General features: G+C 35.3%; 1 protein-coding gene across 3 annotated transcripts in view; it reads right to left on the reverse strand.

Moving 5' to 3' along the window:
• mypn (myopalladin) overlaps nucleotides 1-24,445 on the reverse strand; it is a 67,025-nt gene extending 42,580 nt beyond the window's left edge. For 2 of the 3 annotated variants that reach the window (NM_001365298.1, NM_001365297.1), the window contains 2 exon segments: nucleotides 10,409-11,215; nucleotides 24,269-24,445. In NM_001365298.1, the coding sequence (NP_001352227.1) occupies nucleotides 10,409-11,211 (803 nt within the window). In that variant the 5' untranslated portion in view covers nucleotides 11,212-11,215; nucleotides 24,269-24,445. 3 annotated transcript variants of the gene reach the window in all.
• Nucleotides 24,446-25,154: the final 709 nt, after the last annotated feature.

The raw sequence follows: 25,154 nt of genomic DNA on the forward strand, positions 1-25,154 counted from the left end.
ATGAATGAATAAATGAACGTACGAACGAACAAAAACGAACGAACGAACGAATAAACAAACGAACAAATGAATGAACAAATAAATGAACGAATACTCGAATGAATGAATGAACAAATGAACGAACGAATACATTAAAAGAATGAATAAAATGAATGAACAAATGAAAAAATTAACAAACAGATTAAACAAATAAATAAACAAATTAAATGAATGAATAAATGAACGAACGAACAAATCAATAAATGAAAGATCAAACGAATTAAGTGAATGAACTGAATGAATGAAATGAACAATGAACGAATAAATTATATGAATGAATGAATGAATGAACAAATTAAATAAATGATTGAATAAATAAACGAACGAACAAATGAATAAACGAATGAACGAATAAACGAATAATCAAATGAACGAAGGAATTAATAAATGAACGAACAAACAAAATGAATAAATTAATTCATGAATTAATTAAATAAATGAATCAATTAATCAAATGAATCAATGAATGAAAAAATTATTGAATTGAATGAATGAATAAATGAACGAGTGAACATACGAATAAATAAAATTAATGAATAAAATTAATAAATAAATGAATGAACGAACTTGTCCCATGACTCTGACTCTGAATATTCTCATACTGCGCTACAAATAACATAATAAATCTGCATCATGTTCACAAATGAAATTCTCTGAAGAGTTCAGGAATGATCTAATGTGTCTGACATCACAGTCTCTCAGTCAGCTGACTAACTGCACGTATAACACCACAGCTGCTCAAACACATCACAGAGAGAGAGAGAGAGAGAGAGAGAGAGAGAGAGAGAGAGAGAGAGAGAGAGAGAGAGAGAGAGAGAGAGAGAGAGAGAGAGAGAGAGAGAGAGAGAAGGCATTTCATTGACCTGTCAGTGAGGCAAGTTTGTGTCTGTGTGAGTAATGTTACACTAACGTTTCATCAATGACACACTGATAACCAATTATAGAAACATGATGAGTAGACAAATAATTTCAATAATAATAATAATAATAATAATAATAATAACTAATATTACTGGAGTTTTATAATATATTTTATATTCAGTCGTTAATTTTCCTTTGGCTTAGTCCTTTAAATATCAAGGGTCACCAGAGTGAAATGAACCGCCAACTTATCCAGCATATGTTTTACACAGCGGATGCCCTTCCGGCTGCAACCCAGTACTGGGAAACACCCATACACTCGAACACTACGGCCAAGTTAGTTAATCAATTCTCCTATAGCGCATGTGTTTGGACTGTGGGGGAATCCAGAGCACCTGGAGGAAACCCACACCAGCACGGGGAGAACATGCAAACTCCACACAGAAACGCCAACTGACCCAGCCGAGACTCGAACCAGCAACCTTCTTGCTGTGAGGCAACAATGCTAACCACTGAGCCACCATGCCACCTCCCATCTAACAGCAGTTAATATATTTACTCTTTTAAAACATGATAAAACTGGATGAAACACTATATTCTGAGAGATGTTGAGCTGTTCGGTGCTCATCTAGAATATCCACAATCTGACTCATGAAGCTCTGGAGGATTTACAAGAAATGAGAGACTGAAAGAGAACCAGCCTGTAAAGTTCATCCAGACTCTCGTTTCGTCTGCTCTGCAACTGACTTTTAGAAAACGTAAACACTGCCATCGTTTCACGATTAACACACCTACAAACCATGAGTCAGACATCATTTAATACTAAACGGGATCACACTTTATTTTGATGGTCCAATTGTTGAATTTAAGTTACATTGCATCTACATACCAACTAAATCTCATATGATTATAAGTAGACTGTTAGGTAGGGGTTAAGGTTAGTGTAAGCTGACATGTACTTGCAAAGCTTCTTATAGTCAGTTAAATGCCCAGTATCAACAGATATTAAGCAGACAGTCTACTAATACTCAAATGGACCATCAAAATAAAGTGTAACACTTAGAAAAACATGATCTAAATAAAATAAAATGAATAAAACAACATAAACACACTAAATGTTTACAACCTAAACAAAAACTACAATTAAACTTAATATATAAATAAAAATTAACATATATACTGAGCTAAAATGACATTAATGGATTTTTTTTTTGTTATATAGGAGAGCCATATTTAGTTAATTTCTATTTACACTCCCTGATAAAAGTCTTGTCGTGGATCACAGTTGTAAGAGCAACACATAATAACTTGACTTCTGGTTGATCGTGTGTAAAAGTGTCAGAAGGTGGATTTCTCTGATGAATCATCTGTTGATCTGCATCCCAATCGTCACCAATACTGCAGAAGACCTACTGGAACCAGCATGGACCAAGATTCTCATGGAAATCAGTCAAGTTTGGTGAAGGAATAATCATGGTTTGGGGTCATTCAGTATGGGGGCGTGCGAGAGATCTGCAGAGTGGATGATCAACATCAACAGCCTGAGGTATCAAGACATCTGTGCTGCCCATTACATTACAAACCACAGGAGAGGGACAATTCTCCAGCAGGATAGCGCTCCTTCTCATACTTCAGCCTCCACATCAAAGCTCCTGAAAGCAGAGAAGCTCAAGCTGCTCCAGGATTGGCCAGCCCAGTCACCAGACATGAGCATTATTGAGCATATCTGGGGTAAGATGAAGGAGGCGTTAAAGATGAACACAAAGAGTCTTGATGAACTCTGGGAGTCCTGCAGGAACGCTTTCTTCTTCATTCCAGATGACTTTATTAATCAGTGATGTGAGTCATGTCAGAGATGTATGGATGCAGTCCTCCAAGCTCATGATGGAGTCAGACACAATATTCATTCTGTCTCCACTGCAGCAGGACTTTATATTCTATACTGGACATTATTTCTGTTCAGTGATGACACTTTCAAATCAAGACATGATCATATATTTTTGTTCTCAAATAAATGTAATCTAGAGGCCTTTACGTTTCATATAAGACACTTCTGACACCAAATCATCATCTAGAAGTCAAGTTATTATTTGTGTTCCTAAAACTTGGATAGACGACAAGACTTTTGTCAGGTAGTGTATAGTTTGATTATTTAAATTATGTTTGTATACGTTGTTTTTTATGTCTATATTTTTATAACTAAATAACCTATATATATGACCTGTTGACTTTTGCATATGAACATATGAATGTTTTAGCTAATTTATGGCACTCACACGAACACAATGTAAATATGCTTTTTTAATGATGCAAATAATTGTGATTAATCCTTTATATAAATAATCAGGGGCGCTGCTGGCCAGTACAGGCCCTATGACAACATTCTGGTGGTGATTAGGCCCCGGATAGGCGGCTCCTGGACCCCTTAGAATCGCCCTAACTGTATATAATACACCGTTAAAGTCAGAATTATTAGCCCCTCTAAATTATTAACACCCCAATTAATTATTTTTTTCCCCAATCTCTGTTTAACGGAGAGCAGATTTCTTGAACACATTTCTAATCATAGTAGTTTTAATAACGCATCTCTAATAACTGATTTATTTTATCTTTGTCATGATGACGGTAAATAATATTAGACTAGATATTCTTCAAGACACTTCTATACAGCTTAAAGTCACATTTAAAGGCTTGACTAGGTTAAGTTAACTAGGCAGGTTAAGGTTATTTGGCAAGTTGTTGTATAGTGATGGTTTGTTCTGTAGACTATCGGAAAAAAGAAAAGCTTAAGAAGGCTAACAATTTTGTCCTTAAAATGGCTTTTAAAAAATTAATAACTGCTTTTATTCTAGCCGAAATAAAACAAATAAGGCTTTCTCCAGAAGAAAAAATATTATCAGACATACTGTGAAAATTTCCTGAATCTGTTAAACATCATTTGGAAAATATTTAATAAAGAAAAGAAAATTCAAAAGGGGGCGAATAATTCTGTTTTCAACTGTATATACACAAAAATTATGCAAAATATATAATTTTATAAAACAAATAAAAACATTTTATTGCTTTTTAACTCTACATAACAAAAAAAGAAAGAAGCAGTGATATATTATCCTGTTTGAATAATATTTAAAAAGTTATATTAAAAATAATAAAGTGCCCATGTTCTTTCTGAAAGCCAGAGTTTGTGAACCTGGGTTTTAAAATGGATCCTGAACTAAAGCTTGAAAGCCAGATTCGGTCTGTTGTTCGCTCTAGCTTCTTTCACTTCAGGCAACCGGCCAAAATTATGCAGGTTTTATCACACAAGCACTTTGAAACAGTAATCCATGCTTTTATAACCTCCCGCTTGGACTCCTGCAATGCTCTTTATTTTATGGTGAGTCAGTCTTCTATCTCTCGTCTGCAACTGGTTCAGAAAGCAGCTGCACGTTTTTTAACTGGCACACGCAAATACGAGCACATCACCCCGATTTTATCTCCTCTTCACTGGCTGTTGTGCATTTCAGGATCCATTTTAAGTTACTTTTATTAGTTTTTAAGTCTCTGAATGATGCTGCACCCCTTTAGCTCTCTGAGCTTCTCTGTCCTTACACACCCTCTCGTTCGCTCAGGTCAGCAGACCAGCTCCTCCTGGGTGTGTCCAGGACCAGTCGAGAGCTCAGAGGGGATCGGACTTTTGCTGTGGCTGCACCAAAACTGTGGAGCGAGTTGCCGTTGTATATTAGACAAGCCTCTTCCATTGCTGTTTTTAAATCTCTTCTTAAAACCCGCTTGCTCAATTTGGCTTTTAGCACAGCGCAAGATGTTGACATTTTATGTTTATTTATTTGTATTTTAAAGTTTGTTTGACTCTTTGTTGTCAGCGCTTTGGTCAACTGTGTTGTTTTAAACTGCTTTATAAATAAATCGAACTGAACTGAATTGTTTTTAGATGTTTAAAAAATTTGACTAATACATGAAACTACTATAAGTATATTTTTGGTAAGAATGTGATACTCATTTCATAAAACGATACAACATGTATTATCCCAAAGTACACAATGCCGGAAAAACCTATAATCACAAACAAGCTGAATGTGTCATTCTGCAAACCTCTGTACTAATTCAATAGCTTGTTTACGCTTATACTGTTATTTTGGCAAACAGCGCTCCACTGAAGATGTAGGACATTAATTTCGCCTGCATTCTCATCGCATCATATTTCCAATGCAGCAAATTTAGACGGGCTGAGCTCAGAGTGTGTGTTAAACTGAGCTCAGAGTGTGTGTTAAACGCTCCGCTTTCACAAGACTTCTTTGTGCTCACAGCCAAACCTTATGATGCATTTGCAAGCAGAAATAATTGCTGATGCACTGATCATGATTTTCCATAGCCTAAATTCCAATTACAATATTGTCTACTACTTAAATTGGCCAATTCCATATAATAATTTCATATTTTTTTTCTTTTTTTTTTTACAAAACAGTTATGTGAACAAAATGTGTATTGGCTGAATATGTAGTGCTTTCATTTAATTGCATTTAAAATAGATTGTACAATCTCAAATCTCATGAAGTCAGAAAAATCTGACATGAAATTGTGACAAAAAAATGCTACAACAATAGAAATGCAGGCTAAAAATGCAGATTTGCTCTCTTCCAGCAGGTCGTGCATGTTGAACTGAATAAAAATTAAATAATTAGTCATCCATTCATTTTCCTTCGATTTAGTCCCTTATTCATCAAGGGTAGCCACAGTGGAATGAACCGCCAACTTTTCCAGCATATGTTTTACATAGCGGATGCTCTTCCAGCTAAAACCCAGTACTGGCAAACACCCATACAGACTCATTCACACACACACACACACACATACACTATGGCCAATTTAGTTAATCAATTCCACTATAGCGCATGTGTTTGGACTGTGGGGGAAACCAGAGCACCCGGAGGAAACCCACGCAAACACAAGGAGAGCATGCAAACTCCACAGAGAAATGACAACTGACCCAGCCAGGATTCAAACCAGCGGCCTTCTTACTGTGAGGGCACAGTGATAACCAATGAGCCGCCTAAAATTAAATAAAAATTTCAAACTGAAGTGAAAAACCTGAAATTAAACTGTTGCTGATCATGCATTTTTATCAAAAATCCTCGGTTGTGCTTTATTGCCGGTCTCCCAGTGCATCCCTAGCTTTACTGGTATAACACTCTAATTGGAAAGTAACTTCTAAATAAAGCTTCTTAGTATTAAACAAAACTAATCATGGAACTACTAAATAGTTAATACTTCTGCAAAAAATATATCATGTATAAAATGTGTGAGACATTTCATTGCATGTTAAATGGAGACCCAAAATAATGGCTGATAATTTACTCTCAGTAATTGAGTAAAAACAAAACCTATTTCATCCGACAGCACATCAATAAAAACAACACAGGCTCATCGTGAATATGTACCCCCAAATACATCTCTGGAGAGTGTGAATTATGTAGCCAGAGCTACGTTCGGCTGCATTTAGTCTGTTAAAACGAATGCGGTATAATGCTGCTGACGACTTCTGTTTCTTCTACTTTGCTACCAGTTGTCCGCTAAACTCCGTGTGGATGGCTTTTCTGCTGTTACCGGTTTGCTCAGTGGCTCTCCTGCAGACTTGAGATGCAGAGAAGAGTTGACTATGACGACGAGGTTCAAGACCAGCAAATAATGGTTCCAAAAAGCAGGTTAAACAAAAGGCAAAAAATAAAATAAACAAGTAAATAACAGGGTAAAAATGTGATAAGATCTGAAAGCCTGGTAAAAATCAGAGAGGGTTCTGGCTGCAGACCTGGTGCAGTGCAATCTGGGCTGCATCCAATGCTTTTTAATGGGCTCACCTAACCCCACCCCTAACCCTACCCCTCACAGTGACGTCACTTGCTCCATTTGAGTGCATTGTGTCTGACATTGCATCGCTGAGTGATGCAGTCTCAGCTTGCACCATAAAGGCTGCATCCAGATACTATTGAAATATCAGGCGGCCACAAGGGCTTTTCTTTTTCTCGATTGCTTTCGATCACACTGTTGGTTGGGTTTAGGGAAAGGGGGTTGGTTGGGGTTATAGGACAGTCAGGCCCCGTTTACACTAGTGCGTTTTAGTTTTAAAATGGTGTTTTAGATTAAAAACGATCCGCGTCCACACTGGTGTTTCACCTAGCGTATCTGAACATATCTCCGTCCACACTACGCCAACAAAAACGTATATCACGTGACCATTCGCGCACTCTGGGCATGCGCATTCTAGAATAAACAGGAAGCATGCGTCTCGCTCGGCATTTGGTTATTGTTAGTCTACAAACGCTGGTTGAACAATGAACGCGATGGCAAAGAAAGCAAGAGAGGTATTTTTGTGGACAGACAACGAGGTCGAGGTGTTACTAAACATAACAAAAGAATCACTGCACAAATGCGCCTAAAACAGACAATAGTGCAAACAACGCTCCCATTTCCGTGTCCATGTTGTTGTTTACAGTGAAGGCTGGTCTGCTGTTTTCTGGTAGCTTTAAAGCAGGGGTGGCCAATCCTGTTCCTGGAGAGCCACCTTCCTGCAGATTTCAGTTGCTACCTATATCAAACACACCTGAACTAAATTAATTAGGACCTGAACACTACGTGATAATTACAGGCAGGTGTGTTTGAGATGGGTAGCAACTGAAATCTGCAGGAAGGTGGCTCTCCAGGAACAGGGTTGGCCACCACTGCTTTAAAGCCATGTGTTATAGTCATGTGATAGAGGCTTGACGAATAAGGGAAGGATACGCAATGAAACAAAAGCCCCAATCAGGTAGCGAATCTCAGCAGCCCCGCCTCTGTTTTCAGATGTCTCCGTTTCTCCCCATCCACACTGAGACGGAGCGGAACTTGTCTCCTTTTTAATTTTAATATTTCGCTGAAATCTAAATGTAATAAAAGCACATCAGCACCAAGGAAAAATCAGACGCTCAAGACGTAAATTTTAAAATTATGACATATTAAAAATTGCCAATATATGACAGAAAATTGTGATAAAATACAGTTAGTGAAGCATTAATTATATCATTACTTTCCACTGACCGAAAATCATCCACCTGCACAGTTGAGTAGTGGACGGGTCAAACAAAAATAAAATTAGTATATTTTTCTTGGAAAAAAAAATTATTTTTAAAACCAATTTTGTATATTGTTCGTCTCCTTGTTGAAATATTTTTCTTGGTCAGTTATCTTCTAGATAAAATAGAAGACCCAATAACATAAGAAGTGAAGTGCTTCAAAACCCACAATATGCTTTAACAATGACGAACCACAAACTGAACTGTCAAATAAAATAATAATCTAGGCTAAATTAAATTAAAGTGAAATGTTAAGTTTCAGAGAAGCCTAAATTAAACTGTTTTCCCATGTTGCGCCGATCAATTACAATTTAATTAATTTAATCAAATCATTTGAAAGAGCAGGACATATGTTTACATATTCGCATCAGCACTGAACATTTACCTCGGTGGAACAAACTCGGTTGAAAGTGTGAGACACTTCAGAAACTCGTGAGAATGGAGATGTCTGCTTATTTATGCCAGTCTGTCAGATAAAATAGTTTAAAACACCTTGAATGATTGCTGTTCCATGCGAGGAGGCCGCGCAGCAGCTGGATCTGATCTGTCTGATGAACAAGACAGGTTCCCCGGCTCAGGTGCTGATAATGAGACTGCGGTCTCCACTACGTGTGGGATCAGTATTTGTCTCATTAGTTTTAGGCCGTTTGGCAAATGTCTCAATTAAGTTTAGCTGTTTTAAAGAGCGTTTCACTCATTTTAACCTTGTTTTAAAACAATAACTATCTGAATGGTGATTTTTAGGTGCGGAAAATCCAACAGTAAAACTAAAGCCAATAGATTTCTTTACTCATCTCCCACCATGCAAGTACATACACACTTTAAAACACACACCTTTATTTGTTGTCATTCTGTCTTGCTTTGTCAATATATCGTAGTGTATACTGTTTAATAATCAATTTAAATTATGTAATAAAATGTTTTAAAAAGCGGCATTAGCTTGCGCCCTCTCATGGTAGGTACGCACAGTGCGTACAGCCGTACGCCTGCAGGCACCACTGGGCGTAACCATAGCAAAACTCATGCGTTTTAGTTTTAAAACGGCGTTTTAGAATGAAAACGATCCGCGTCCACATTCGCGTTTTACCAGGGTTTCTAAACTGCTCTCCGTCCACACCAAAACGCTGAAAACGCACATCACGTGACCACACACACACACACTCTCGGGCAAGCGTTGCAGCCCATCTACCCAGATGAGAGCTGTGCTAGTCGGACTTCTCATCAAGCATCTCCCCCTGGATCTAATCTCACTATATTTATTAAACGTGATATTTATTCATCTTGTTGTCTTTATCTAACGACATATTTCCTGACTTTGGTCATTGGAATCTATTACTTGTTCTCAGGTAACGTGTTTTGGCTGAGCGCAAAGATAATTTAATGATTAATGTAACCACGTAGCCTATTCTGTATATTGACTGATCGCCTTTATTTCTATAATGTATAAACTTATTGTGTTATACTTTTATACTGGACATTATTGATTATTAAAACTGATATTCAGCAAAAGAGAGGGTGTGTTTCGTATTTTCACTGAAATTGAAAGGAGGCAGTTGTTATCGGCTCCGTTTTGTTATAAATATCCACACAGTAAAGATGACGCTCATATATGCAGGACGACGCCTCAACATTTCTGCTGTCTGTTAACTTGCTAATATTAAAATGAAAATAGGCAGTTCCTTAAATCATGTTTACATTTTATTGTTAAGAAAGTGAAACAACGTAGCCAAGGTGATGTGAATGAAGTTATAAAGTACACTGTTCCCTTTAAAGATTTACGCGTGTCCTCAGTATAGTCTGTTTACCATATCAAACTGAGAAGAAGAGACTGCAGTCTTGATCAAACTTGCGAAGTCTAAACTTACAAGGAGAGAATGCAGGACTGAACTGTGTGTGTTAGGCTACTTAATATTCAGGAAAAGCCCCAATCAGAGAGGCGAATGTCTGCAGCCCCGCCTCCGTTTTCAGATGTCTCTGTTTTCCATCATCCACACTGAGACGGAGCAGCAGCGTTTCAGAATGAAAACGGCCTCTCCAGCGTTTTCGAAACGCTCCGTTTTCGGCGCTCGAGAACTCCGGCGTAGTGTGGACGGATGGCATAACCGTGGCAAAACTTATGCGCTTTCAAACTAATTAGTGCGCATTAGTGTAAACGGGGCCTCAGTCAGTCGACAGCAGCCTCTGGTGGATTTACGTGAGAACAGAGGTGTGAATAGCACTTGCGAGAGAGATTTGAGATCTGAAAAAGCGTACACAGCACCTCTGGTGGATTCCTGAAAACAAAAACTGCAAAAAAAAACAATCCTCCTGGGATGTGTTTGGCGCTCTCCAGGAAGATATACAGGGGTATGTATCAATAATAAGCCTGGGCTGAATAAAAAGCATCATAAAGAGAAACTCACCGCACTTCAGGAGCAGGTTTTCCTCTGACGATACAATCCAGCTGAACTTTACTGCCCTCAGCAACTTCCCTGCTCTTCAGCTTCTGTATAAACTGTGGCGGTTCACACTCCAGCTCCTCCAGACTTTCACTCTGCACCATATCCGTAGATTCACACACAGTTCCAGCAGCAGTCGGTTCCGGTTCCCGAGTGTCCTCCATTGTTTCCTCCATTGGCTGGATAACAGGCCGTTCCCGATCTTCAGCATTAACAGAGAATGAAGCTCCATCTGGCTGAGGTTTGCTCTGGTATCGGCTTCGGTGCGCTTTACAAGAGCGAGGACGGATTCTCTTTGAACTGTTGGCTTTAAAAAGCGAGGAAAGCTCTTCGATGAAGTCTGCGGCTTTATTGAGGAACTCTTTCTTGGATTGGGTCTCCATGCCGTACGGAGCCGTCCTCTGGGCTCGTTTAAAATCCGCCACGTTAGTCCTGTGGGTGTGTTCTTGAACTTTTTTTGGTGTACTTTCAATTTGGGGTTTAGCAGATTTCTGATCTCGTTCTTGTGGGTCGTCGCTGATTGCTTTGCAGGCCAGATCTACGCTTTTATCCAGCTCTTCTTGGTTCAGGAACGCTGAGAGGTCTGGGATTGGTGTGTCCAGTTTAGCGCAGGATTCTTGGTTTTTTTCTTTGAGCGTGCCGTAGACTAGTCGGCGAGGCGGATCTGTGGATTCTCCGTGTCTGTGATGAGCTCGGGATTCGGCTAGGTAACTCTCTCTTAAGAGCTGTGATAATGATGTTGGCTGATCCATGCTGTTCTCCTGCATGACTCTGAACACACACATTAACAACATTGAGTTAGAATTAACTGAATTCGATCACATGCAGAAAAACCAGACGCTTCTAAACCCTTTTGTGCTGTTGGGCCTTTTTTGGGTGAGTTTTTTAGGCTTAATTTGGCCACAACCTTCTCCGAGTTTCAGTAAATGCAATGATTTTTGGTGACAAATCTTATTTTGACACAATTTTGGGAAAATGCTTTGAAAAAAAAAACTCTACACACTCTGGGCAAATTGACCGCCCTTTGGTTATGTTGGGGGCTGTTTTTACCCCATTGACTTCCATTTTAATCACATTTTTTGATTGCAAAGCCATGACAGTACACTGTAAAAATGCTGGGTTCCACACAATTCCTTCATGTTGTCCTAACGCAAATTGATTAAGTTAACTCAATGGTTTTTACAAATTTATTGTCAGGGTTCTGCCACTCTGGTCTTGTAAATTCTTGTTTTGGTGGCAGAGCTCGGACACTAGCTCTGTCTGGTCCTGTTTCTATCCCGTTTTGATGCGGCCGCGCGGGCTCTGCGTGCCTCGGACGCGTGCGCTCTTGTACTCGTGTTTATGTTTTCGTCTGTCTGCAGCGTGGTGTTTCATTCCCAGCGTCTCAGTAGTTGGTTTCGGTTTTGGTCGGCGCTGGGATGAAGCATGCACGCTGCGTGTGTGAGCGCACGGTGAGTGTTTTCATTCATCGTGTGCTCGTGTCTTGCATCTGTTGTCAATGCACGTGGGTCTGTGTTTACATTGTGCTTTTGTCGTGTGCTTCAGTGTTGTGCTTGTGTTGTTATGAACACGTAGTTAATGAGTTCTCTCATTGGCTGCGTGTTCTAGTCTTGTTTTATTGTGTTGTCTCTGTGTCATGCGCTCTCCCGTCTATTGTCTAGTCCCACCCACCTTGTTATCCTGTCTGTAATTATTATTTTCACCTGTCCGCCTGTCTGTTTACTGGTTTGTCTTTCCTATTTATTCTCCTAGTGTGCTCTGTTCTGTGCTGGGGCCTGTTTCAGTAAGGAGGTTCAAACAACTCAGAGTTTAAACTTGAACTCTGAGTTTATTTACCGAGAGATTAAAAACTCTGAGTTTTCGGTTTCAGAACAGCTGATCTGAGCTGGGTCAATCAACTTCGAGTAGACCAACTCAGAGTTAAGCGTGCACACCGTGACTTTAAAAAGGCATTATCAATGGAGCGCAGACATTACGAGTGACCATGGCAATATCTTATAAAAGAGATCAGCATTTCTTTCTCCAGCTGAACTTGATGTTCTCATGCAAAGTTATAGCAAATATGAGTGTATATATTTGAAAAGAAGCAACCATCAGTGAAGAAGAGACAGTTAGCGTGGGAAAACAGCTGCTCAAGTCAATGCCTAATTTCACTTTTTAAGTATTTAAATATGTAAGTATAATAAAATAAGTAATGTAATTTGTGACGTTTATATTTTTTTTCTAAACTTTCTTTTATACATTTATTAGTTTTAAATGATTTAACAGTGCACTTGTGTGTCTGCCTTTTTTATTGATCAAGTGATAGAGGTTAATATAACATTTAGAAGGTAAGCAGTACTAAAAATAATTTTAGAAAGAATAATAATCCCATTAATCTAGTTACAGTGCATGTCGAAGGTGAATTTAATTTAATTATTTATTAAAAAAGGATAAGCCATTCTCGTACAGTTCTTCCCTGTGTGACTAAAATGTAGGCAATAGCTATGTTTCCATCCAAATATATTACATAAATGTATGTGCAAAACTGGAATATTGCATAAAAGATGCGAATAAAATTCCATCCAACGAGTCAAAGAGAAAAAAATCGTCACTTCCTGATTAAACTGGCACCAAATATCAACAGTAAAAACAGAATTTACTGTGGTAGAAGAAGCTGCGCCAATTAATTCTTTATTTAGCCTAATTAATGTACTTGCGCCTCGATGTCAGAAGACAATGCTGAAACACAATGAACACGTGGGGGCGTCTGAAGCCATGAGACGCGGAGACTCACGCACCAGACGTTCGGAGGTAAATAATATACACTAATACTGAAACAGTTAATGCATTTTAGAATGACTAAAACAATATTTAAGACATGTTACAGTGTGCTGAGCCTGCTGGTTTGTTCATTTACACACATTCATTATCATATGATCATGATCTTTTTTTTTAATGTACATACTGTAATTTGTTCAGTAAAAGTGTTTCCATCGTAGTTTATGCGCACATTTTCTATCGAATAAAAGTTTATCCTACTCAGTTATGCGCGTTTTTATGCATATTTTAAAAAGTTATGTGCATCATGATGTTTCCATCAATCGTTTTTATGCACGTATCCAAAATGAGCATTAAAATAGGTGGGTGGAAACGTAAGGCTAAGGCGAGAAATACCGCTTCATCTTTAAAAAAGGGGAGGAGACCGACAGAAACTCTGAGTTTAGAGAATAAAACCTGCTTCTGACCAGGTTAGGTTCACAGAGTAAGTTACCACAGTAACTGACTCTGAGTTAAAGTTACCTTTCTTTCAGAAACAGGCTTGACTTACCCTGCTTTCTCGAGTTTAACAAACCTGCCGTTTTGAAACGGAAAACCCAGAGTTTCTCTCATTTTAGGGTTAAAATACTCTGAGTTTTCACTTAACCTCCTTTCTGAAACAGGCCCCAGGTCCGTTGTTGATTGTTTCTTTCCCTGTTGTATGAGGTCTGCTGATTTCTGTTCTGCAACAGTGGTTTAAAGTTGTGTGTCTTGCCAAGTTCCAGATCAAGTCTAGTTGAGTGTATAATATAATGTTGTGTTTTTCCCCACATGGGGAGATTTGAGTTTTGTTGTTTTATTTTTCAATAAATTCTTCATTTCCTGCATTTGGGTCCTTGCCTCCTCTCCATCCACCCCCATACCGTGACATTTATGTTCATTGAACATAAAACATTCAAGCTATCCCACAAAAACCCTCAAGAATTGTGTTGATTCAACCCATTATAAATAAGTTGTTTGGACAAGTAGAAAATAAGTCATTATTTTGAGTGTAGGGCTGAGCCGATAAACGATATTATATTAAATTAGGATAAAATGTCAAGACCAATCCTAAGCTCTGAAGCTCCCCCTCTCTGGAGCTCACCTCTCCTCAAATGGCTCTGCAGCGAGCACCACTTGCATTAAAACAGCTTACAGGAGGAGGAGCGACAGCTTCCACTTGCTTTTTTTACTCTATATCGATTTAAGAGCCAATCACACAGCAGAAATGTGCAACAATGGAAATATAAAAGTTTGTTGATGTTAGAGATGCCACCGACAATTCATTCATTCATTTTCTTGTCGGCTTAGTCCCTTTATTAATCCGGCGTCGCCACAGCGGAATGAAAGTTTTTACGCAGCGGATGCCCTTCCAGCTGCAACCCATCTCTGGGAAACATCCACACACATTCACACACACACTCATATACTACGGACAATTTACCCTACCCAATTCACCTGTACCGCATGTGTTTGGACTGTTGGGGAAACCGGAGCACCCGGAGGAAACCCACACGAAAGCAGGGAGAACATGCAAACTCCACACAGAAACGCCAACTGAGCCAAGGCTCGAACCAGCGACCTTCTTGCTGTGAGGCGACAGCACTACCTACTGCGCCACTGCTTCGCCCGCCACCGACAATTTATCAGCCGAAAATATCGACCACTTGGTTTGCTAATTTTTTGTCCAACAAAACAAAGTGTCCATATGTCCGGTTTATCTTTAGAGGTGCCCAAAGGAGTGACGTAAGGATCGATATTAGGGCTTATGTTATTTTTTACTTTCCTTCTTAATTATGCGACAACCTTTCCAATGCCTTTTATCATCTGTATGCTGATAATTAAAGTGATTTATTGTTGCTCTCCTTCACTTGTTCAGCCCGTACAATCTTTACAGTCTGCTTTTAATAAATATCTCGTCTTCAGGATCTAAAATTGGTTTTAAATGTAGATAAATCTCAATGAATGATTTTCGCAAATTTTCCCACTCCTGTGCAGAACCAACCATTAATTACCACTGCCCAAGATGAACAAATCAATATGAGCAAATGTGCATTTTTGCCAAATCGCCCAGCCCTACATGACAGCTTATAAGCATGCATTCTTAATAGTTGCTGGTTTTCCCTGTTGGGATTAAGAGGTACAATTTTTAATTGTTATTGTTGATCATCAGTTACAGTGCAAACAAGCTTAGCTTCTGCCTTTTATATGGAGTATAATGTGTGTGTGTGTGTGTGTGTGTGTGTGTGTGTGTGTGTGTGTGTGTGTGTGTGTGTGTGTGTGTGTGTGTGTGTGTGTGTGTGTGTGTGTGTGAGGAAGAGACATTTGCGCACTTACCTTGATATGTCTGAGGAAATGAAACGCCCCCCTCAGCTCTCCGGACACAGTAAACACAGTAAGTGTATTTCTGCACACACACTATACTCTGCTGTTTTACTCCACTGAACTCCATATATCCTCCTGACACCCCGCTCATTGACTTGTGTCCTCTGTAGTGGACATTGCGTTTTCATGAATTTTCTTTGAATTTTTTGAGCTACTCTGTTTTTTTTTTGGGTTTTTTTTGGGAAGGAGAAAGGTAGGTAAAATTGAGCTTTTTAAATGTGTTTTTACGATAATTATTACATTTATATTTGTTTATTAAAGTGTCAGGAACAATACATTTAGCTTTCAACGCTGTTAGCTTGTTTGTGTTTCAAAATATCCTCATTTAAATGTCCACTATAGTGGACACCAGGACCATCTTAATGTTATTACATGCATCTTAATGTTATGACTGCATGTTGTAGGAGGCAGAACTGAAGCAGAGAGGATTCTTTAGAAGATAGTTAAAGGAGACTCTGATTTAGAGTCAGACAATCTGAAAATTAGAGACAATTAGAGACAATTAGAGAATGACAATCAGTTTTAAATCACTTTTATGATGAGTTTGTTTTGGATTAGCTTCTTTTTTTTTTTTTAGTTTGGCTCTCTTTCAGACTAAACTGTTTCAGGAATTTTGTTTTTGTAACATTAATATTGGATTAATATCCCTTTACAGCCATATACTTTATAGTTTTGTTGTTTGAGTGGTGGTTGTTTCGAACTAAAATGGTCCTGTGGTCCGCTACAGTGGACATGCTGTAAAAAAAAAATTGAGAATTTTTTTTTTTAACTTTAAATTGAGAATTTTTTTTTTTTAACTTTAAATTGAGAATTTTTTTTTTAACTTTAAATTGTAGAATTTTTTTTTTTACTTTAAATTGTAGAATTTTTTTAACTCAAAGGATGTAGAAAATCACAGAAAAAAAAATAAAAATAAAATTATTTGGGTCTCAGGAGGATATAACAGCCAGAAACTCTGTTGCACTCTTTTGTCTATCTAAAGCAGGGACGTCAAACTGAATTCCAGGAGGGCCGCAGCTCTGCACAGTTTAGTTCCAACCCTAATTAAACACACCTGAACAAACTAATTGAGTCCTTCAGGCTTGTTTGAAACCTACAGGTAAGTGTGTTGGAGCAGGGTTGGAACTAAACTGTGCAGGGCTGCGGCCCTCCAGGAATTGAGTTTGACACCCCTGATCTAAAGGGTTAATGCTGCCAACTGATGATCAACAGTAAACATGACACATAGTCCCTCTTCCCAAGAGGATAAACCAGCAACAATCAAAAAACCCACACACACACACACACACACACACACACACACACACACACACACACACACACACACACACACACACACACACACACACACACATATATATATATATATAAAGACAGCATATTTTTAATTAACATACATATTTAATCAGCATATATTTAATTAACATCTGGTTAATTGATCATTTATTATCAAGTTGCACTCATAACTATGATCATAATTAATGCTCACTTTACTTTTATGTATTGCAGAAAAATATGAAAAGCAAAAAAGCATACAAATATATCTATATTTTAAGCATTTTATTCAATTATTTATTATCAAGATGCACTAAAGTGCATAACTGTGAGAACTACGATTATAACTAATGTTCATTTAGATATATACATACTGCCAAAAATGATGAATAAAAGCAATAAAAAATACACAAATATTTTAAGCATTATTTTATAAAAAAAAATAAAAGTTACATCTGAATTAATCATAATTTATTATCAAGATGCACTCACAAAGATCATAACTAACGCTCAATTTAGTTTTATGTATTGGCAAAAAAACAATAAACAACACATCTAGCTATATTTGATCAGCTAAGCATTTGATTCAAATTTTTTGCACCTGAATTATTATTTATTCATTATCAAGATGCACTCCAAAAAATCATAACATGATCATAACTAATGCTCACTTTACTTGTATGTATTGCAAAAAAACAATACAAATGTATCTATATTTAAGGCATTATTTATTCAAATATGTAATGTATGAATTATTCATAATTTGTTATCAAGATGCGCTCAAAAATACCTCAATCATCTAATGCTCACTTAACTTTTAATATTGCAAACAAAGCATAAAAATGTATCTATATTTGAGGCATGTTTGATTCAAGTTTGTAATATCTGGTTTATTAATAATTTATGATCAAGATGCCCTCATTACTATGATCATAATTTATGCTCACTTCACTTTAATGTAATGCAAAAAATTACATGAAAAAAACATACAAATATAGCTAAATTTTAAGCATTTTTAATCAAAAAATGTTTCAATATACAAATTATTTATAATTATTATCAAGATGCACTCACAAACATTAATGCTCATTTTACTTTTATGTAATGCAAAAAATAAAAGCATGAAAATGCAAATATATTTTTAAGTATTATTGTTTTCAAAATTTGTAAAATCTGGATTATTCATATTTTATTATTAAGATGCACTCAAAAAGATCATAACATGATCATAACTAAAGCTCACTTTACTTTTATGTTGTGCAAAAAACAATATAAATGTATCTATATTGGAGGCATTATTTATTAAAATATGTATTATATGAATTATTAATTATTTATTATCAAGATGCACTCAAAAAGATCTCAATCATCTAATGTTCACTTAAATTTTTATATTGCAAACAAAGCATAAAAATGTATCTATATTTGAGGCATGTTTGATTCAAATTTGTAATATCTGGATTATTATTAATTTATTATCAACATGCACTCAAAAGATCATAACATGATCATAACTAAAGCTCACTTTACTTTTATGTATTGTAAAAAACAATACAAATGTATCTATATTGGAGGCATTATTTATTCAAATTTGTATTTTATGAATTATTAATTAATAATCATCAAGATGCACTCATAACCATGCGCATAACTAATGCTCTTTTCTTGTATGTATTGCAAAAATACGAAAAGCAAAGAAATGCAGCAACATTTGAAGCATTTTATATTCAAATTTGTAATATATGAAGTATTCATAATTTATTATCAAGATGCACTCAAAAATACCTTAATCATCTAATGCTCATTTAACTTTTAATATTGCAAACAAAGCATAAAAATGTATCTATATTTGAGGCATGTTTGATTCAAGTTTGTAATATCTGGTTTATTAATAATTTATGATCAAGATGCACTCATAACAATGATCATAATTTATGCTCACTTCACTTTTATGTAATGCAAAAAATTACAAGAAAAAAACATACACATATAGCTAAATTTTAAGCATTTTTAATAAAAAAGTTTCAATATACAAATTATTTATAATTATTATCAAGATGCACTCACAAACATTAATGCTCATTTTACTTTTATGTATTGCAAAAAATAAAAGCATGACAATGCAACTATATTTTTAAGTATTATTGTTTTCAAAATTTGTAAAATCTCGATTATTCATATTTTATTATTAAGATGCACTCAAAAAGATCATAACATGATCATAACTAAAGCTCACTTTACTTTTAAGTATTGCAAAAAACAATACAAATGTATCTATATTGGAGGCATTATTTGATTTAGATATTGATATTGATTTAGATTTGTATCATCTGGATTATTAATAATTTATCATCAAGATGCACTCATAACTAATGCTCACTTTTATGGATTGTAAATATATGAAAAGCAAAGAAATGCAGCTATATTTTAAGCATTTTATATTCAAATTTGTAATATATGAATTATTAAGATGCACTCATAACTTTGATTATTACTGATGCTCATTTTACTTTTATATATTGCAAAAAAACACACAATTGCAGCTATATTTAAGCATTTATTTATTTATTTTTCACTTGTAATATATGAATTATTATTTTATTATCAAGATGCATTCACAAAGATCATAAATATGATCATTAGTACTGCTCAATTTGCTTTTATGCACTGCAAAAAAACGAAAGAAAAGCAAAAACAAAAGCATACAGCTATATTGGATTCAGTTGACTGAGTGTATCAGTGGCGTCTGATCTTATGAAGCCGTTTGAATCTCATTAGCGGCGTCTGAGAAAAAAAAAAAGGTCTTTTCTCATTGGCTGTGTTGTTATTGAATCCAGAAAGCGGATCCGCCTGCAGATGCTCCTGACACTCAAATCACTGCAATTAACAGCAGCAGAGATGCCCTTCCAGCAGACCAGCACACACAGCTGCTGTGTGCATTAAACACACACACACACACACACACACCGCTAATTATAGCAGCAGCTCACTTTACAAGAGCAAAATACAACACTATAAACATCAGATTACTCAGACGCTCGAGCTAAAAATCATTCTACACTGTGAAAAATATCTCTTAGTCAACAGTTTGCATGTTTTACTGTGTGTTTTGGGTTTATTTGCAGATGTGAATTGCATTATGGGATGTAGATATCTGCTTTATCCACTTTTGATGGACTCTACAGTTTAACAAAGTGACTTTTAGTGCCATTTTAGAAGTTTTAAATATTATAATTTATTAAAAAAAAATAATATGTAAAGAAATGAGTCTGTAAAATAACAGAAAATGTTCTGGCAGACCATTACAAGGTGTCTGTAGCCTAATAAACAACACATAACCAGACAATTTAGCACTGCAAACTATTAAAAATGTTCATGAAAGTCACTTTTAACAACTTTTCAAGGTTAAAAGTTGTTAGAAGAAAGATCAAGATCCAATAATGGAACGCAAAAGCAGAAATAAATGGGGAAAAAATAAAAACATTAACTATAAAAAATGCTAATTTACAGATACGTCTTTTGTGTATAGAGCACAGCATGTTTTTAGCTATTTGTAACTTATTAAACTAAGTTAATCATGTTCTAACTTAATTTTATAAGTTACACAAGCTGTTTTAAGTCAATCTAACATAAAATATGTTCAAATTATTCACAAGGTTAATTTGATTCAGCACAACTACAGACACACACAAAAAAAGATTCAAACATGATACCTTGGATATACTAAAGATTTTTGAGTGGTTGTAAAAAATTTATTTGGGCTGAATTTAAACAAACAAATTAGGTTGAACATCACGAAATGTAACTTGTTTGTTTAAATTCAACATAAATAAATTGTTTGCAACAATTTAGCAGAACTTTATTTTTAAGGTAAAGTATTTTTTTTACAGTGTACAAACAAACATACAGTTAAAATTAAAATTATTAGCCCCCCTGAATTATTCGCCCCTGTTTATTTTTTTTACCCAATTTCTGTTTAACAGAGAGCAGATTTTTCAACACATTTCTGCACATAATAGTTTTAATAACTCACTTCTAATAACTGATTTATTTTATCTTTGCCATGATGACAGTAAATAATATTTGACTAGATATTTTTCAAGACACTTCTATTCAGCTTAAAGTGACATTTAAAGGCTTAAATAGGGTAATTAGGTTAACTAGGCAGGTTAGGGTATGCAGGCAAGTTATTGTATAATGATGGTTTGTTCTGTAGACTTATCAGAAATAAAAATGTTTAAAAAAAAATTTTTAAAATTAAAAACTGCTTTTATTCAAGGTAAAATAAAACAAATCAGACTTTCTCCAGAAGAAAAAATATTATCAGACATACTGTGAAATTTTTTTAAATCTGTTAAACATCATTTGGGAAATATAAAAATAAAGAGAAAAAAATTCAAAGGGGGCAAATAATTCTGACTTCAACTGTATATACATATATACATATGTGTGTGTGTGTATGAAGAGTTCAGATGCAAAACTAAAACAAGCATATTTTTCATTAGGCATAATTTTATTTTTGCATAAAAGAGTGCATAAATATTGCATCAAATTACATGTATATAGAGTTCAGATGCAAAATCCTCTTAAGTGCCGTCTAGGATTTCTTTTACAATAAGCATTTTTTCAGTCTCTTATGTTTATGTTCAATAATTTAGTTAAAGACGATGAAAATGACCTATTGTTTGTAAATAAACATGAAATTACTTCAACATAGGAGCATGAGAAAAACGCTTAGTTTAGAAGAAAATTTATTTTAGATAGTACTTAAAAGGTTTTTGCATCTAGACAAACAGATTCACATACACTCTTAAAAAAGGAACATAACCATCTTTTTTTTAAGTTGATGGTAAATCATACTAAACGTTTACTATTTTAGGATTACCTAAGTGATTTACATTTGCTAAATGCCAGAATAATGAGAGATTTTTTTGGAGATTTTTTTTTTATTAATTTCTAGACAGTCAAAAGTTTACACACATTTCCTTGGTATTTGTTTAGCTCTGCTTTTAAACTGTATAACTTTGGTCAAATGTTTTGGGTTTCCTTCCAAAAAGTTTCTCACAATAGTTTGCAGGAATTTTGGTTGATTCCTCCTGACAGAATTGCTGTAACTGAATCAGATTTGTTGGCTGTCTTGCTCGCACAAGTTTTTTTTTATCTCTGCCCACAAATTTTCTATAGGGTTGAGATCAGGGCTTTGTGATGGCCACGCCAAAACATTCACTCTGTTGTCCTTAAGGCACATTTGAACTCATTTGGCAGTATGCTGAGGGTCATGGTCTGTCTGGAAGAGCCATATGTGGCCAAGTTTTAATTTCCTGGCTGATGTGTTGAGATGTTGCTTCAGTATTTCTCCATAATGTTCTTTCTTCATGATGCCATCTATGCTGTGAAGTGGACCAGTCCCTCCTGCAGCAAAACAGCCCCACAACATGATGCTGCCGCCCCCATACTTCACAGTTGGGATGGTGTTTCTAGGCTTGTGCGCTTTCCCCTTTGTCCTCCAAATGTAACACTGCTCATTATGGCCAAACAGTTCAATCTCAGCTCCATCAGAGCACAGGACATGTCTCCAAACATTACTCTTTTCCCAGTGTCATTCAGCAGATTGTAATCTGGCTTTGTTGTTGATTCTGGCTTGTTGATTTTCCCATGTTGTCACAGAATGAAGCAGTGTGTTTGAGCTTTTCCTTCAACACTATTCTACAGTTGTGCCTCACATTAACTCAAATGTTGTCAATTAGCCAATCAGAAACTTCCAAAACCTCGACATCATCATCTGAGCTTTTCCAGAGGCAGAATAATCTGATTGTGTGTAAACTTGACTTTCAAGAAAAGTTTCTCAAAATCTCTCTCTCTTATAATTCTGCTGTTAAGCAGAACAGAAACTAATGTGATCATCCTGACTTACCTAAAAGAGAAGTTTAGTCACATTAACACCTGACTTTTTTAAATGGTTATGTGCCTTTTTATACAGCGTATGTACACTTCAACTGTAGATAGATGTGACAGATTAAACCAACAGATTAAACAGATGAGTAAAAAGAAAAAAAACCCAAAATGTATACATTTATTTATTTATATCATTTATATTGTTATTGTTTGTGAAGTAATTATTGCTTGTTTCCCCAATATTTACTTTTTTTCAGAATGTTCACTGAATCATTTATAACCTATTATTTAAATAATAATAATAATAATAATAATAATAATAATAATAATTATTATTATTATTATTATTATTATTATTATTATTATTGTCAACTGTTCAGTATCAAGCACCAAAAATCATCTAAAACTATTGGTAATACTTTAAAATAATAGTTCATTAGTTAATGAATTTACTAACATGAACAAACAAGAAACAGTTTGTTTATTACACTATTTATTCATCTTTGTAAACATTAAAGAAAATAAAGTATTTTTTAGCTCATTAACTTTTGTTAAAATGTTTAATAATGCATTAATAAATGTTGGACTGGGATTAATATTAATGTTGATGCATAATTCATGTTCGTAAATGAATTTAATAAATATGTAAAAGTGTTTTCAAATCATTTATTAAAAATCAGCAAGCAAAACCAATATGAGACATTATTAAAGTGCAATAATTCAACTTTTAAAGCTAAACTTAAAGCTCTTTATGCTTCATTTATTCTAAGAGTTAGCATAATACGGTATATGATTTTAAAGCATCAACTTTTGAGCTAAATCATATCATCGTTCAAAGTTAAAATGATTAATAATGCATTAATAAATGTTGGAATGGGATTAATATTAATGTTGATGCATAATTCATGTTCGTAAATGAATTTAATAAATATTTAATAGTGCTTTTAAATCATTTATTAAAAATCAGCAAGCAAAACTAATATTAGACACTATTAAAGTGTAATAAATCAACTATTAAAGCTGAATTTTAAGCTCATTGTGCTTAATTTATTCTAAAAGTCAGCATAATACAGTATATCATTTTAATGCATCAACTTTTTAAGCAAAACCTTAACAATGCGTTAGTAAATGTTGGACTATGATTAATATTAATGTCAACACTTAATTCAAATTAGTAAATAAATTAACTAACATTAATTAATGATAAATTATAGTGTTTTCAAATAATGCGCAGTAAGCACAGCCACTATTAAACAATATTAAAACATAATGCAGTCTCAAGCTCTTTATGCTAAATTGTACACTAAAAATGTATTATTATTTTAGTATTTATTCAATCTTAGTCAATAATTTAAATCATATTAGAGCATTTTAAGATACTTTGCAATGCATTTTACGCCAAAACCAAGAATATATTCCTCATGCATTAAATAAAAAGCAACGTCCCTGACTCTGACGTACTGTAGGTCATGAGAAAACACCGAGCTTTACCTTTGTCTTCAGTGTAAATGTTGATCTCCTCAAAGTATAGATCACATGTGATTGTTTAGTGCACTTAAACTCCAGTTTTCCTGCTTCTCTGCGGTTTTCCCCAGTGTGTTGAGCAGAGTTAACCTTGAGTTTCCCGAGCGAGCGTCTGTCTGTCCTGTCAGCAGCAGAAAACATCCGTCAGGGTGTTATTTTTGCAGGAGCTGCTGGAGGGTTTAAAGTGTGTGCCAGAGAAACTGAAACTCTCATTGGACAGATGACTGAAGAGAGACACTCTGGAGAAACAAATAAAGCACACTTAAGAACTGACAGGCTTTGTACTAGAAGGGATACAGATGCGGCCGGAAGTTAAAGAGAATTATTTATATGATTGAAGTGTTTTATTAAGGTCTACCTCTACTCCAACACTCGTAGTAATGTAAAAACAGTAATTATACCGAGTATTATTCATATTATTTACTAAATTGGGGTATGCGCGCTGACTTTTAATTTTCGGTTAGCCATCTAAAATGTTTCTGGTTAACTGTCATTCGGTTACAAAATCGTCTGCATTTAAGATCTGATTTCTTAAAAAAATATTTACTGTTTAATTGACATGCAATATAAAATGGCTCTTAGAACGTACAAGAAGCACTGTTTTAAATTACAATATTCTGCACCATGTCTTTAAGAAATGTAAATGTATCTTACCTCAGTATTTTCAATGGAGTTTCTGCTCTTGTCTGCTGCTCCTGACGGCGCTTGCGTTTAACAGTCTATCGTCTTGTTTTACGTTTCAACAACTAAATGAATGCTTAAGTCTATTTAATTAACTAATTGAGTTTTATTTACATCCCTGGTTTATTTACATAGGCTGGTTGGCTGGTTTTAACGGGGTTTTGGCCATTTC

The sequence above is a fragment of the Danio rerio genome, chromosome 13, assembly GCF_049306965.1.
Source record: "Danio rerio strain Tuebingen ecotype United States chromosome 13, GRCz12tu, whole genome shotgun sequence".
In the NCBI taxonomy this organism is placed as follows: Eukaryota; Metazoa; Chordata; class Actinopteri; order Cypriniformes; family Danionidae; genus Danio; species Danio rerio.